The sequence below is a fragment of the Camelus ferus genome, chromosome 11, assembly GCF_009834535.1.
Source record: "Camelus ferus isolate YT-003-E chromosome 11, BCGSAC_Cfer_1.0, whole genome shotgun sequence".
In the NCBI taxonomy this organism is placed as follows: domain Eukaryota; kingdom Metazoa; phylum Chordata; class Mammalia; order Artiodactyla; family Camelidae; genus Camelus; species Camelus ferus.
The window spans coordinates 7,563,846-7,578,959 of record NC_045706.1 but is presented as its reverse complement, the minus strand read 5'-3'; the positions used below and the strand labels follow the sequence as shown (position 1 = coordinate 7,578,959).

Below are 15,114 nucleotides of genomic sequence, written 5' to 3'. Positions count from 1 at the left end.
TTTTCCTCCCCTGCAGCACAGGGCTGTAGCCCTCAGACTCATCACTGAGGGTCCTCCCTCCCCTCCCTGAAACAATCCACATGAGCTCCCAGATGCCATCCACACCAGCAGGAGGTGAAGCACACGTATGAGGTTTAAACTCAGGACCCCACCAGCAAGCGTACTTGGAGGTCAGTCTATTCCACAACCTCCCACACGTCAAGCCTGCTGGCAGCAGAAGCCCCGGTGGCTCCTCTCAGCTGCGATGTGATGCTGCACCTGCAGGAGATGCTCCCACCGTCTTCCACGGTCCACTGCCGGAGCGGCGCACCCAGGCTGCGCGACCTCCTCCTCCGCTGCAGCCCCACGAGGGGTCACGGAGGCACAGCACGAGCGGACCTTCACTTGGGAGGTTTATCTCTATTTCCCCAATCCTCCGTTCTTTATTTTCTCCTGGAGAGCCTCCACTCCTTTCTTTCCACCACGTATCTGTTTGACACTGACTTTCACTCTGGTCCCGTAACCATCAATGCAATGCCGCTCAACAAACGTTTACTGCATCCTGGTTCCTGGATGCGGAATCCCGCTAGGCTCAGATAAAACTACAAGCCAAACCATTTGGGCACCACCCACCTTCCCCAAATCACAGTTTAAAACATTTTTTAAACTTATAGAACATTTAAATACGAGTTCTCCACCCCACATTCCTTCATGCAAAGATCAATGCAGCAAAAATCTCAGGTCAGAATCACACGATCCCTGCCAGAAGTTCCAAGGCTCATCTTAATGACTTTATACTGAAAGTCTGACACAGTAATCTCCATGTTTAGAACAGTTGCGGGTTTTCCTATAATGAAGGCAGGAAAATAAAGGACAGAAAAATTACTCTTTGACTTAAAAATTCTAAATTAACTCAAAATACAGAGTACTGAAATGTCTGTATTAAATACTTAACTCAGGAATTTCAGTACAGGCAGATCTCGGCGATACTGTGACCTTAGTTCCAGACCACCACAGTAAAGCAAATATTGCAATAAAGTGAATCACAAGAATATCCTGGTTTCTCAGTGCATATAAAAGCTATATTTACACTATACTAGTCTATTAAGTGTGCAGTAGCATTGTCTAAAAAAAATGTACATACCTTAATTTAAAAATTCCTTATTGCTAAAAATGCTATCATCTGTGCCTTCAGCAAGTCACAGGAAGAACAACAGAGGTCACTGATCACAGATCATCATAACAAATATAATAATAATAATGAAAAAGCATGAAATAGTGATAGAATTACCAAAATGTGACAGAGACACACACTGAGCAAATGCTGTCGGAAAAAATGGCACCGACAGGCTTGCTAGATGCAGCATTGCCCCAAACCTTCAATTTGTAAAAAAAAAAAAAAAAAAACTATCTGCAAAGCACGGTCAAACGAAGTGCAATAAAACAAGGTACATCTGTATTTCAACCTGACCCATTTTTCTCCTCTTTCTTCTACCCTGGGAAATCATTTGCAAGATTTTTGGCAGGTCTACTCAACGCCCAAAATGAGCAAAATGAGGTGCTCCTCCCCCTCGGGCTCACCAGCAACGTGGAACAAAACCACACGGGAAAGAACACCACGTACGATGATTAAGATACCCGGCCGGTGCTCAAGGCACCTCCTGGTTCGTGAGGGGACATCGGTGGGGCCTAGACTTTGGACACAGAGGGGAACTGCTGCTGACAGTACAGCCCCAGAGGCACTAGGTGAGCGGCCAAACTGAACCCACAGAATGAGTCAGCCACCCTCAAGGACACCTCCATACCTTTTAAATGGAAACTCCACAAGGGCAGAGGAGACAGAAAGGAGACAAAGAGCCCCATCCAGCCACAGTCCCGTTTTGTCCACGACTTTCAGCAGATTAGGAAGTGACAACCACACTAACACTAGCAAGTCCTGCATCTACAGGCTGAGGGGAAGAAATTAGAATCTAGAATCGACTGTCTGTCAACAGTCAAAAGGGCATCTTCAGACAAATGCTTAGAAGATTTAACCTCCTTTCCATCATAACCTCAGATTCTTGCTGATGCACTGCTGGAATAATGCACCAGAGACACAGACACACAGACACACAGACACGCACACGTGCGTGTGCACACGGTACAGTAAGACCTGAGCGTTCTGCGCAGTGACTCCCCGAAAAGAGCCCAGAACGCTCTACCCACCAAAGAACTCCAAAAGCAATGCAAAGCTTGGTCTAGAAGCTAGAATTCCCTTGGTTTTAAATTCTCAAAGGTACATCTAGCCCCTGTCCAAGCACCTACCAACAAGCAGGACTTTTCTCCATCTTTAGAAAACATTATTGAGGAAGTCGGGGTGTGGCCTCAAGGATCAAGTAAAATGGAGGAGACACACGTGTTTCAAAGCTTAATTTAAACATCCGCAATGGGAAAGTCCAAAGGCCAGAACTGCAGAGCAATGACATCCTGGTTGGAACGTAGTCTGTTGGTACTGCAATCAATATTATAATGTCAATTGAGGAGATAATTACTAGGTTTAAAGAGTGCTTGAAATCAATAGGAATCTCATTCCCAGCTCTTCACCCCTCCTCTGTGTTCTCAGTCCCCAGCCAGGCTGCCCTGAAGCGGCTCTGGCAGGAACTCAGCAAGGACTCGGCTCCTGGGCCAGTTTGTTCCAGCAGCAGCCACTGAACAGCCCTCGAGACAGCTCCCTGCTCCTCCCACAGAAACACAGAAACGCAATCCTCTATCATCAAGTCAAATTCGCATTACTTCTAAGAGGAAAAAGACTCTAATCCTGAGAAGCATGTGGGTGTGAAAAGAACACTTCAGGAAAATATTAATTAGAGACTGGCGATGTGTCACAATCTGGAGGCAAGAGTGACAGGCATCAAAGATGATGCGACTTTCTCTTCCAGGCAGCCTGGCTCTGGAGGAGCACCCTGTGCTGAAAGGGGCACGGCTTCCCAGGCCTGTGCTCTGTTCCCAAGGAGGTGGGCGAAGACGGGACCCGCTGCCTCATTCCACGGCTCCGCCTTGACAAGCGCACACACGTTTAATTAAATCTGTCCCCTGCCAAACTTCTCTGCACTGCGGCCACTTTCCAAAATGGTTCTCAGCACGATGGCATATATTGATTCCAATCACCACCATAAATGACCCTGTGTGCACACCAGCTCTTTGCATTTCATATCATGAAGGAGTTTGTGACCCAGAAGTTACAGGGCACAGTCAGAATACAGGGTGGAGCTTGGAATGCTGAATCTGGAGCATCAGTGGCAACACTCCAGCCCCAGTACCCTAAATCTGCCTGGAGGGGAGGCTGTTATGACAGTCAAGTCATGACAATGGTTTTATAAGAGTAGTGATTTGGGGAGCAATGCAAGCATGAGCCAGACCCTCTGAAGACATCCTGTCATTTAATCTTCATAAGGACCGTGAGAGATGGGCAGTACTGATACAGGAAAACGTGGGGCATGAGAGGAGGGAGGGCCACGTCCCAGGTCCCAGGTGAGTCCTGGCAACTGTCTCACCAAGTGAGGGCCCTTGGCTTCACGCAGGAAAGAATTCAAGAGCAAGCCATAGCTGAGTAAAAGTGGATTTATTCAGAGAGATACGTACACCACAGATGGAGTGCCGGCCGTCTCAGAAGGCCAGAGAGGCCACGAGGCGTTAAAGTAAAAGCAGACACACACTCCACAGACAGCGCGCGGGCCGTCTCAGGAGGCAAGAGAAAGGCCACAGGGTGCGGGGATGCTGGGTTTTAGGGGCTCAGTAACTTCACATGCTAACAAGTGGAAGGATTATTCCAACTATTTTGGGGAAGGGGCAGGGATTCCCAAAAACTGGACCACTGCCCACTTTTTGACCTTCTATTGTCAGCCACAGACCTGTCATGAAGCCTGTGGGAGTGCCATTTACTATGCTAACATATTACAGTCAGTGCATACTGAAGCTCAAGGTCTCCTGGCAGTCAGTCTCTCACCATCTTGGGCCTCAGGGTCTACGGGGAGTTGAATTTCCTGCCATCTTGGTGGTAATTGTTGTCATTCCTTATTGGCTGCGCCCTGCCCCCTTCCCTCCTGTCTCGTTACCATTGCCATTTTATACACAAACAAATGAAGACTCAAAGAGGCTGACACAGAGTTAAGCAGCACCAAAGTGTCTTGAGTTAGAATTTTAAAATCTAGTGTGACATAAAATCCCAGGCACAATTTTTACGCCACCTATTTTTGCCTTGAAAACCCAACAGTGTGACACAGATGCAAGTTGCATGGTGGCATTTGGGGTCACATCAAAGAAAGGAAGAGGCGCTGGGACAGGCGTCACCAGTTGGCAGAGGAGAGCTCGGAGTCCGAGGCCTTGTGGCCTGCTGTGATGTCTGCTGGAAACGGAGCAAAGAATTCTCCAGGACCTCAAGATCACTGCCAGGGACAAGCTCACAGCCATCCTGAACTTTAGCTTTCACTGTCGCCTATAAACAGAAGAGCTCTGACTTTTAGGACATTCTTTCCTTCGCCTTTCTGAACTTGGTGTTCCCTTTGACCAGTGAGAGTGTGGCAGCAGCTTCCTGGTGCACTGGGGAAAGTGTCTGCAGTGGCTCTTTGCCTGCCTCAGACATCAGTGGCTCCCCAGAGGGGAACCCCCCTATCCCTGCAGCCTTGCAAAGGAGCTAATCCCAGCCTTATCTAAATCCCTAGATAGCTCCTCCCTCACTTCTGGGCTCCTCCAGGCCAGTTCTCACCATGACTCAACGTCAGAATCTTCTGGGTATAAAAACAAAGATGCTCAGACCCCTCCCTGGAGACTCAGACCCACGGGGATGCAGAGGGGCCACACCCTAGTCAAAAGCTCCCAAGTGAATCGTCTGAGACCTTTGGAACCCAGCTGGTGTCTCTTACTTCTATGGCTACACGACCTTAGGGATTCTGTTTCCCAAGCCCCAGGGGATCAGGCAGAGGACACTCAGGGAGTCGGGTATCAGTCCGTGCTAGCAGAAGTGGCTCCTGCCCAGAGCCGCCTGTCCTCTGGAGGCTCTGACCCCTGAGCCTCCCAAGGCTTCCTCCCCCAACACCCACCCCTCTCATCCTACTCACCCCCCACCTAAAAAAGGTACCAACCACACTGTCAATGTCCCAGGGCGGCAACAATGAGTTCTTGTCACTGAATTCCCGAAGCCCAATTGATATTTCCTGAGTAAATGAATGAATTTGTACTACAGTCCCGTATAACTGATGTCACTATGCCAGCAGCATCATGGAAAATTAAGTCTGTTCTTTGCATATCGCCTATAAAGCCAAAAAAGGAATTACTGGTTCATAGCAGCACTATTTACAACAGCCAAGACATGGAGACAGCCTAAATGTCCATCAACGGATGACTGGATAAAGAAGAGGTGGTATATTTATACAATGGAATACTACTCAGCCATAAAAACCAACAACATAACGCCATTTGCAGCAACATGGATGCTCCTGGAGAATGTCATTCTAAGTGAAGTAAGCCAGAAAGAGAAAGAAAAATACCATACGAGATCGCTCACATGTGGAATCTAAAAAAAAAAAAAAAAAACACAAACAAAGCATAAATACAAAACAGAAATAGACTCATAGGCATAGAATACAAACTTGTGGTTGCCAAGGGGGCAGAGGGTGGGAATGGAAAGATGGGATTTCAAAATTGTAGAATAGATAAACAAGATTATACTGTATAGCACAGGGAAATATATACAAGATCTTATAGTAGCTCACGGAGAAAAAAATATGACAATGAATATATATATGTTCATGTACAACTGAAAAATTGTGCTCTACACTGGAATGTGATACAACATTGTAAAATGATTATAAATCAATAAAAAATATTTTTAAAAAAATAGCATTTCTCAAACCTCAATCACTTGCTTATCATCTCCATGCACTGTTACTTCATTACTTAATTTTTATTTAAGTCTAAGTAATTTTAATAGAAACATGTTAATGTCAAGAGAAACCTTACTAGAAGATAACGTAGAAAGATACATGATCTTGGGGTAGATAAGAAAAAATAATTTAAACTTGAAACAAAAGTACTAAAGGAAAATACTGATGGTCTATATTAAATGTAAGATCTATTACTCAGGAGACACATTTCCAGAATGAAAAGTTAAGCCAAAGCGTGTGAGAAGGCATTTGCTATGCATATATCTAACAAAGGACTCATATCCACAGTATTTTTAAGAAAAGCAAATAAGCAAAAAACCCTCTTATAAATTAATAAGAAAAACAATGAGCAAAAGACGTGAAGAGGCATTCACCAAAGAAGATATCTTAACGGTGAGTAAGCATTAGTCATCAATCTTCAGGAAACTGCAGTTAGGACTACCACGAGATACCAGTCCACATCGAGCAATATGGATGCAGCTAGAAAGACACAGTATCAGATGCTGGTGAGGAAGCGAGGCAGCACTGCCGACACACGTGTTAACGGGTCCAACCACTCCGGAAAACTGTCTAGGACTGTTTACTACAGATTTCACGCCCTGTGACCCAGCAACCTTACTTCTAGGTAGAAAAGCATTCACACGTACACCAAAAGACTCATGCAAGAATTATCCTAGCATATTACTAGATGTGTGATTGCCAAACACTGAAAATGATTCAAATGTCCACTAATATGAGAATGAATTAACAAACTGTGGAAGAGTCATGTAATAGAATCCTAGAAACCAATGAAAATAAATAAGCCACAGCACTCTACGGTGACACGGATGAATCTCATAAACGTAATGCTGCGTGAGAGAAACCAGCCGCAAAGAGAATACAGTGTATGATTCCATGAAGATTAAGTTCAAAAGAGGCAAAAGGAACCTCTGCCAGCGGTTATCTTTGAGGAAGAGCAGAAGGCAGGCATCGGAGGTTCTGGTCATGTTCTATCTCTGATCCAAATCACAGTTATAATGGTTCATTCACATTACATGGGAGCGGTGTAGGTGACAACCCAATGAGTCACACCCCTTATGAGCTCTAGCCTTTTCTGTGTGTGTGGTACATACACTTCAATCATGATAATTTTTAAAGGCTTGGTGTTTCCTGACTATTACATCACATTAATACCAAACTAAGCCAATTTAGCCAATTCAGGAAGAGTGAAAGAATTATGTTGAGGGGAGAAAAATGTCTATTTCAAAAGCTGGATATTGTATGACTCCATTTATCGAACGTTCTTGAAATAACAAAATGAGAGAAATGGAGCACAGGTCAGTGGTTGCTGAGAGTTAAGGGGCTAGGAGAGGGGGTGTGGCTATAAAGGGGCAGCACAAGGAAGCCTTTGAGTGATGGAACTGTTCTGTGTCTGTGGCGGTATTTCCATGAAACCACACACATGGTACAATCACAGGAATGTGTACACACACACACACGTGCCCAGGTATAACTGGCGGGATCTGAGGATGGTCTGCGGATTGTACTAATGCCAGTGGCCTGACACTGTTATTGTACCACGGTTATGCAGCACTGAAGGAAGCAGGGTGAAGGGTGCACAAGACCCCATTTGTCTGCAACTTCCTCTGGATCTATTCTTATTTCAAAATAAAAAGTTTTTTGAAGAGATGTGAAAAGGAAAAACTTACTCACAATCTAAGAAAGTTTATTTATTTAAAGTTTGTTTAGAGTTTATTTAACTTTAACTCATAAAGTCACCAGTTGTGCAGAGGCATGGCAAACTTGGGGGAACTCTGGTGTAAGATTTTGCAACCTCTCCCAAACTCATCCTAAAAAGCTACAAAGGTGCTGATAAGGAAAGACTGCCAACAATGCTTCAACCTCATGCCAGATGTGAAAGAATACTCACCACCTACGAGTCTGATGGAGACAGTTGGGGAGAAAAATGGAGATGATCAGAGGAGGGACCAAAAAAACCTACACGTCTCTTGTATGCCTCCATTTTGAAACTCAAGGTCTGCAGCTACTGGAAAACTGGACACCCACCTCTAGAGCCCAGATGTCGTCTGGGCTTTCTGAGGTGGTCAGGTGCTCACATCTCACCCTAGCCAAGTTCCTACACCTGTTTGGATCAGAGACTCTTAAAAAACAACTGGACAGGAAGTAGAGGGAGGTGTGAGAGTGTGGGGTCAAGAGGAACACTGATGGGAGCACAAGAGGATAATCACAGCCCCCCACGAATCAGGATGTCTAAGAACCAGCATGGAGGGAAGAAGTGAGCACCTCAGAAGAGCAAAAATATGTCAAAGATAAAAGGCTGCTAGAAACTGGAAACTGTACTAGGTTTTCTTATTAATTGAAGTATAGTTGATTATATAAGTTTCAGGTGTACAGTATAGTGATTCACAATTTTTAAAGGTTATACTCCATTTATGGTTATTATAAAACACTGGCTATATTCCTCGTGTTGTACAATATAGCCTTGTAGCATATTTCATACAAACATCATAGTCTGTACCTCTTAATCCCCTGCCAGTGTTGCCTCTCCCTTGCCTCTCCTCACCAGTAACCACTAGTTTGATCCCTAGATCTGGAAGTCTGCTTCTTTTTTGTTATATCCACTAGTTTGTTGTACTTTTTAGATTCCACATATTAGTGATATGTCTTTCTCTGACTTATTTCACTTAGTATAATGCCCTCCAAGTCTACTCATGTTGCTGCAAAAAGCAAAGTTTCATTCTTTTTTATGGCTGAGTAGTATTCCATTGTGTGTATATATGTGTGTGTGTGTGTGTGTGTGTATGCCACATCTTCTTTATCCATTAATCTGTTGATGGACAGTTAGGTTGCTTCCATGTCTTGGCAATTGTAAATAATGCTGCTATAAACATTGAAGGGCGTGTATCTTTTCCAATTAGCATTTTTGTTTTTTTCAGATACATACTCAGGAATGGAACTGCTGAGTCATATGGTAGCTCTACTTTAAGTTTGCATATTGGCCTGGTCAATACCTGTAGATCTGACAAAGGGCTTAGACTGCCCCTAGTGGAGAAAATCTGACCAGATGCTGCCTCATTCAAAGATGAGTAAAGAACAAACACTGAAGTTTAGTCTGTGAGGAACAAAAATTCCACAAGAAGAACATGAATAGAGGTACACCTTCCAAAAGACTCAGGGAAATAAGGTGATTTGATTGAATAATCAGGAAAATGTTTTTCTCATAAACTATTCATCCTGAGTATAGTACAAGAAACATGGCCTCTACTTGCCATAAAAAGGATATACTGAAGTTAAAAATATATATATATATAAACTCAAAATATATATATATATATATATGTGTGTATATATATGTGTATATATATATATACACACACACACTCAAAAACAGAAAATCTGATTGTTCAAGAACCATGAAAGAAAGTAAAGAATTATCTAAGAATTTCTTCTATGGAAAGTGTCCAGCTTAGATGAATTTACGGTCTAGTTCATTCAAACTTTCAAGGAATAGACATTCTATGTTCCTACACCGTCCCAGACCTTTAAAAAAGACCATCCAAGCCTACCCTAGTTTTTAAGTTGCTGTATAGCTTCTTTAATGTCACACAAACTTGATTTTTTAAGTCAAAAAGTAGTATTAGTCCATAAAGAAAGTCAATGCACAATTGCAAAAAAAAACCCTCCAGGAAGATGAAACGATTTTAAACTTGTAGGCATATGCCGAAGAGAAGACTTCTCTGCTGTTGGCTTCCATGAGGAGAGGTGTTCCTGAGGGGTGTTTGTATAGCTCTCTGCCACCCGACTCACTCCGCCCTGGGGGTAGCCTGTCTGACTGGTACACGGGCACCGATAAATGGTGCATGTGGTTCAGCTCTGCCCTGACTTCCTCCCTCTTGGAAGCAGGATGCTCTCAGGGAGCACGTGTCCCACTCTTCCTCAGGGGCTCTGCTCCTCTTGGGGGAGTGCTGCCCTGGTCTGGCCGGCAAGTCCACTGTGGCTCTGGTTTCAGATCGAGGCTCTGAAGACCACGACATTGGGCTGGCCACCCGGTCCCCACTCAGTGTACTGTCTACTGTAGGCAGCAGCGAGGCCAGGACCCCTGATCAGACCTAGTGAAGACCCTGCCACCACAAAACCATTGGAGGAACAAAATAAATCTCTCCAAATGGCAAGGGGAGACTAGAAAAGCCTCACAGGACAAATGCTTCATTTTAGACTGAAGAAGACCTTTACAGGCACGTTTGAGATGGAGTCAAAAAGAAGAGAAAACAGCCCTTGTTTTCCCAGTGTCCACGTCTCAGGCTTCCTAACCGAGGTTTGTCCAAGACGAGTGTCACTCTGTCCCAATTCTGGCCCCTCGCCTCCCCTCTCACTTCCAAAGGAGTCTGAAATACAGGTGTGACTGTTTATCACAGCACCTGCGCAGCCACTGAGACCATGTCGCCCCGCCTCCTCCAGAGCCAGGAATCTGGGCTTCACCCCACTGCCCTCCATAGCTGTGCCAGATGTCAGGGGATGACCAGGTAGAGCCCCAGAGAGCCACCTGGCCTTGCAACAATGGGGCCAGGCTCACAGCAAGGGCTTGGATGAAAAACCACACTGTCTGTGATAGAATGACAAACCTCCAGGTTCAAAGACACACACACACTAAGGTCAATCCACGAGGTATCTGGTTGGTAGAGACTTCAAATCTCACCCAACCCAGGCACGAGGCAGAGCACTGAAGGCATGAGCTGCTTCGGGAAAACCATCCCAGTTCCATTATGGTGGGAAGTCAAGTGTCTTTCCTACAGATGAGAGACCACTTCCTGTGGAGGGCCAGTCCTGCTCACCTGGGCCATGGAGAACCCACTTTAACATACGGAAACCTATTCTCTACCCCAGAACATTAGTTCTGGCAGAGTGCAGGTGCTCAATAAACAGGTTCGTTTTTCTTGTTAAGTGCTGCTACCAACACTGGGCACATCTTGAGCTGAATCAGACAGGGACCCTGCCCCTAGACATTCAGAGCCTCCCAGGATGCAAGAGAATCACTGTGATGTGAGAGAGAAGGGGACCAAGACCATGAGGAAGAGATATAGGAAAGCAAAAGAAAGATGATCAAGGCAGGCTTCCTGGAGGCAGCATCTGCAGAACCATGAAGTTCAAAGACAGGGGTCGGCAAGCTACAGCCCAAGTGAGGGCCAAATCCAGCCCACCGCCTGTGTCTGTGTGGCCCATGAGATAAGAACAGTTTTTACATTTTTAATGGTTATTTCAGTACCAACATAATATCCTCAACTTTGCTTTCTGGCCAGTAAAGTATATAAAATTTACAATCTGATCTTTTAAAAATATCTGCCAACTCCTATAACTGAGGCACAAAAACAGTCCCCAGATAGTAAGTGAAAATCATAGCTCACACTGGCTGAGAGCTTATTGTGTACTGTGTGTGTTCCACTCTACACGCTTTATTTTGTCTCCATGAAAACCCTATAAAGGAGATTTTATCCCCTCTTTAGAGAGGCGGAAACTGAGTCATAGGGACGTCAGTAACTTGCCCAGAGCCTCACAGCCAGTGAGAGTGGAGCCTGACCCCAAAGCTGCCTCCCCATCACTGACTGAGACTTCTGTCCAGCTCCCTTTGGAGGAAACACAAGAGCCAGCTTTCACCACAGGGCATGTCTGAAAAACAAGCTCCGGTCTGGCTGTGAAAAAAGGGAGGCAGAAGAAGGGATGGTATAGCTTACTGGTAAAGTGCTTGCCTGTCATGCAGGAGGTCCTGGGTTCAATTCCCAGTACCACCATTAAACTAAATAAATAAATAAACCTAATTATCTCCCCTCACCAAAAAAGTTTAAATAAATAAATAAATATTTTTAAAAATTAAAATAAAAAAAGGGAGGCAGAGGACAGAAATAGGTCAATTCATGCTGGGATCTGAATGCCGAGTAGGGAATTTTCTGCAACCAGTGCTTGGTAAATGACAGTGTATATGGTAATTTCACTGCAGCATTATAGTAGCAAAATATTGAAAACAACCTAAATGTCCATCACCTGGTGGTTAAATAAACTGTGGAACATCCATTCAACAGAACATGATGCAAGTTTTGAAAAAAGAGAGTCTTCATCTTCACTGTATTCGTCAGCTACTGCTGTGTAACAAACTACCACAACTCCTAGTGGCACACAGTAAGCACTGATTTCTTGGTCTCCTACAAATCAGTTGGGCTCAGCTGGGGGCTCCAGGCTACAGCCTGAGCCTGTGTCTGCTCTACCCATCTCTTAGGCTCCTTGGACCAGTGACCTAAGTGCATAGAGTCTTCTTGTGGAAACAGAAGGAGCAAATGGAAACAGGCAAAGTCTTGCAAGCCCTCAGTGCAGAACTCGCACCTTGTCACCCCATCTTATTCCTCAGCAAGGCACATGGACCTGCCTAAAGTCAAGGGGCTTTCACCTTTCATGAAGGGAACTTAAAAGTTACATGGCAAAGGGTGTGGACACAGGGAGAGGTAAAGAACTAGACCAATGATTCAACCACCACATATACTATTATGGAACAATATTCAAGATGTATTTTGGATACTTGCTACAGCTGACAGCGCTCCTTAGTCATAGGGACAGCCATGTACATAATCTTTCCCTCAAAGCTAAGGTTGTCTAGGGGCGAATCCACATCTAACACAAGCCCTTTGACGCCATCCACTCACAGAACTCAAAGTAGTTAAATCTGTACCACTCGCCACCCTGAAAATGAAGTAGGTAACATCTGTTCCACCTGTCATCTTGACCTTCATTCTGCCACATCTCCAGAAAGGCCCCCAGTATTGAGAGAATGATGGATGCAGGCACCTAAGAATAACCAGCTGTCACCAGAGGCCCTCCTCTGCCTGGCATCCCCCACTGATGCCCCCTCCTGACCCAGACCCGTGTTCCCAAATGCTATGCCACCTGCCTCCTGCACCTGACCCCCACCCCGTCCCTGTCACCATCTCTCTCCCCGCCACATCTGCCTGACAGGACCTTCACAGTTTCCCTTCCCTCCAGCGTGTCCTCCATGCCTCAATTTTGTTTTAATAGCAGAACAACGTGGACAAGTTTTCCAGACCAAAATCACTTCCACGGCACCCAGGGAATTGGAGCCAGAATGGCTGTCTTTGAGACGGGTGGGCCCAACCTGTTCAGACAGGGCTCTGAGGCCAAGGTCAGGGGGACAACCCTGAGTGGGCCAGTGTAGGGGGAGAGGGATGTACGTGTGGCAAGGAGGCAAGTTTAGACTTCAGAGTGTGTGCGTGTGCATGCGGGTGTGTACACACATGTACACACATGTGTAGAGAAACGGGCCTGGAAAAATCTTTGTGAAAATGCCTCCCCAAATTGTAATACCTTCCAGTTCTGGTGATGAAGAAGTAAGATCATTCAAATCAGCCCTGGTGCTAAAGCTACTAAAAAAAAATCTGGAAAAATATTTTTCTAAATATGCTTGAAAGCACCTAAGAATGAACAAGGTAGGAAAGAACGCCCTGGCCCAGACCTGACAGCAGCAGAACCCAGAGAGGCGCGGCCCGCACTTGGAAGCCGCGCCAGCCCTCTGGCTGGTGATGCTGAAGAAACAATTGTTGGGGAAGGGGACCAACGGTCATGCCCAAGGCCCACCCAAGGGGAGAGTCTCATTACCACCCATTTGCTGAAACCCCGGAGGACCACACCGTCAGGGCGAACCGGCAGAAGCACAGCCCCAGCCTCTCCTGTGTCCGCCACACACCCTTCCGACGTGCAGGGCCCTCCCAGGGGCAAGCGGCGTGGCGCCCGCCTGCCCACTTACAGTGGAGCAGAATTCTCATTTATTAAGTGACTCGGAACTTCACCGTTGTGGAGCTTCTGTTTTTACTTTAGGAGGCACTGTGAGTCACATCGATGATTTCTTTGATGGCAAGTTCACGGCCAGAAACACGGCCCCAAATCATTACACTGTGCCTCAGGGAACGTGCGCTTCCCTCTGTGACCATCAACTCTGTGACACGCTTTATGCGCTCACGCGGCCGCTGAAAAGGGAGCCTGCCTCTATAAATGCAAATCTCTGAAACGCTCTATTTCTTTCAAGCAGCTGAGCTGCGGAGCAGAAAGTCTAGAACCGGAAAATCTTGGGGTCAATTCCCTGTTTTACAACCGGTGAGCTGCAGGACGGCAGACAAATGACCCATGTTACCGAGTCTCATTTTCCTCATATGTGCTGCTGCTGCTGGTAGTAGTAGTAGTAGTAATAATAATAATAATAATATCCACAATTCTCAGAGGGACATCCGGAGAGGTCAAGTGTGAAGCCTAGTGCCCGGCAATTACTGACAGCTTAAGTGCTTAATACATGTTCACTATTACTAATATCAGCAGAAATACCATCCTAGATACCACAATTTAGAGTAATAGACACAATGATGATAAGAGTAGTAGTTAATAATACTAGTAATGGCCATAGCTAGTGGGCCAGAGTGTGCCCATGAGTGTGAAAATAATGGCTTTGACCATCTTAAGGTAAGGAATTAAAGGACCGATATTTTTACGTGATGGTGAAACGCCAGGCCTAGCGTCACATGCTTTGGAAGTACAAGACTTGATCTCTGACCCTGGAGCACCCTCCCTCTATAAGAAAGGCAGACACAAGGCCGTGGGCAGCAGTGAGACCCCACGAGAAAGGGGATGATTCTGTCTTCGAGGAGGAAGAGGGAAGGGTGGGGAAGGCAACCGAGAGCCCCAGGAAATTTCAGAAATGACCTTAGTCAAATCAATTGGGACACGATGGCTGTGAGTTATTTGCTCTGCAGAAGAGCGCGGCCGTGGATGCTTTCACCTGTACACAGCAGGTTCAGAAGAGTCAGGAAGATACAGCTAGCGGTAGAGAGTGTGCCTAGCATGCATGAGGTCCTAGGTTCAATCCCCAGTGCCTCCATTAAAAATAAATATATTGAAAAACAGAAGAGGCAGCAGCCCCTACGCGACCCCACGCTCGGGACTCTGCAGCCTGGGTCCTCCCTGGACCAGTGTCGGAGCCGAGGCCTCACTCACCCTCTCTGACCACATCACGGGCCACCGGGACGCTGTGATCATCACTGGCAGCCTTCTCAAAGCTCTTGGTTCTCATGCCTTTTCTGTTGCTATTTTTACCTAAAAAGACAAAAGAAAAAAAAAGACAGATGCCTTCATCTCCACATATGTCAGGTCGTCCCAGGATGGTGAA

At 45.7% G+C, this 15,114-nt stretch overlaps 1 protein-coding gene and 1 non-coding gene across 3 annotated transcripts in view; one reads left to right on the top strand and one right to left on the bottom strand.

Annotated features, from left to right (window-relative positions):
* CPXM2 (carboxypeptidase X, M14 family member 2) overlaps positions 1–15,114 on the bottom strand; it is a 121,008-nt gene that overhangs the window by 95,193 nt on the left and 10,701 nt on the right. Inside the window, exon 2 of one of the 2 annotated variants that reach the window (XM_032490708.1) lies at positions 14,943–15,041. The exons of the other annotated variant lie outside the window; for it this stretch is intronic. Within the exon in view, the coding sequence (XP_032346599.1) occupies positions 14,943–15,041 (99 nt within the window). The remainder of the gene's footprint in view (positions 1–14,942; positions 15,042–15,114) is intronic. 2 annotated transcript variants of the gene reach the window in all.
* TRNAD-GUC lies at positions 11,615–11,686 on the top strand. The gene has a single exon. It is a non-coding gene; the product is annotated as a tRNA-Asp (tRNA).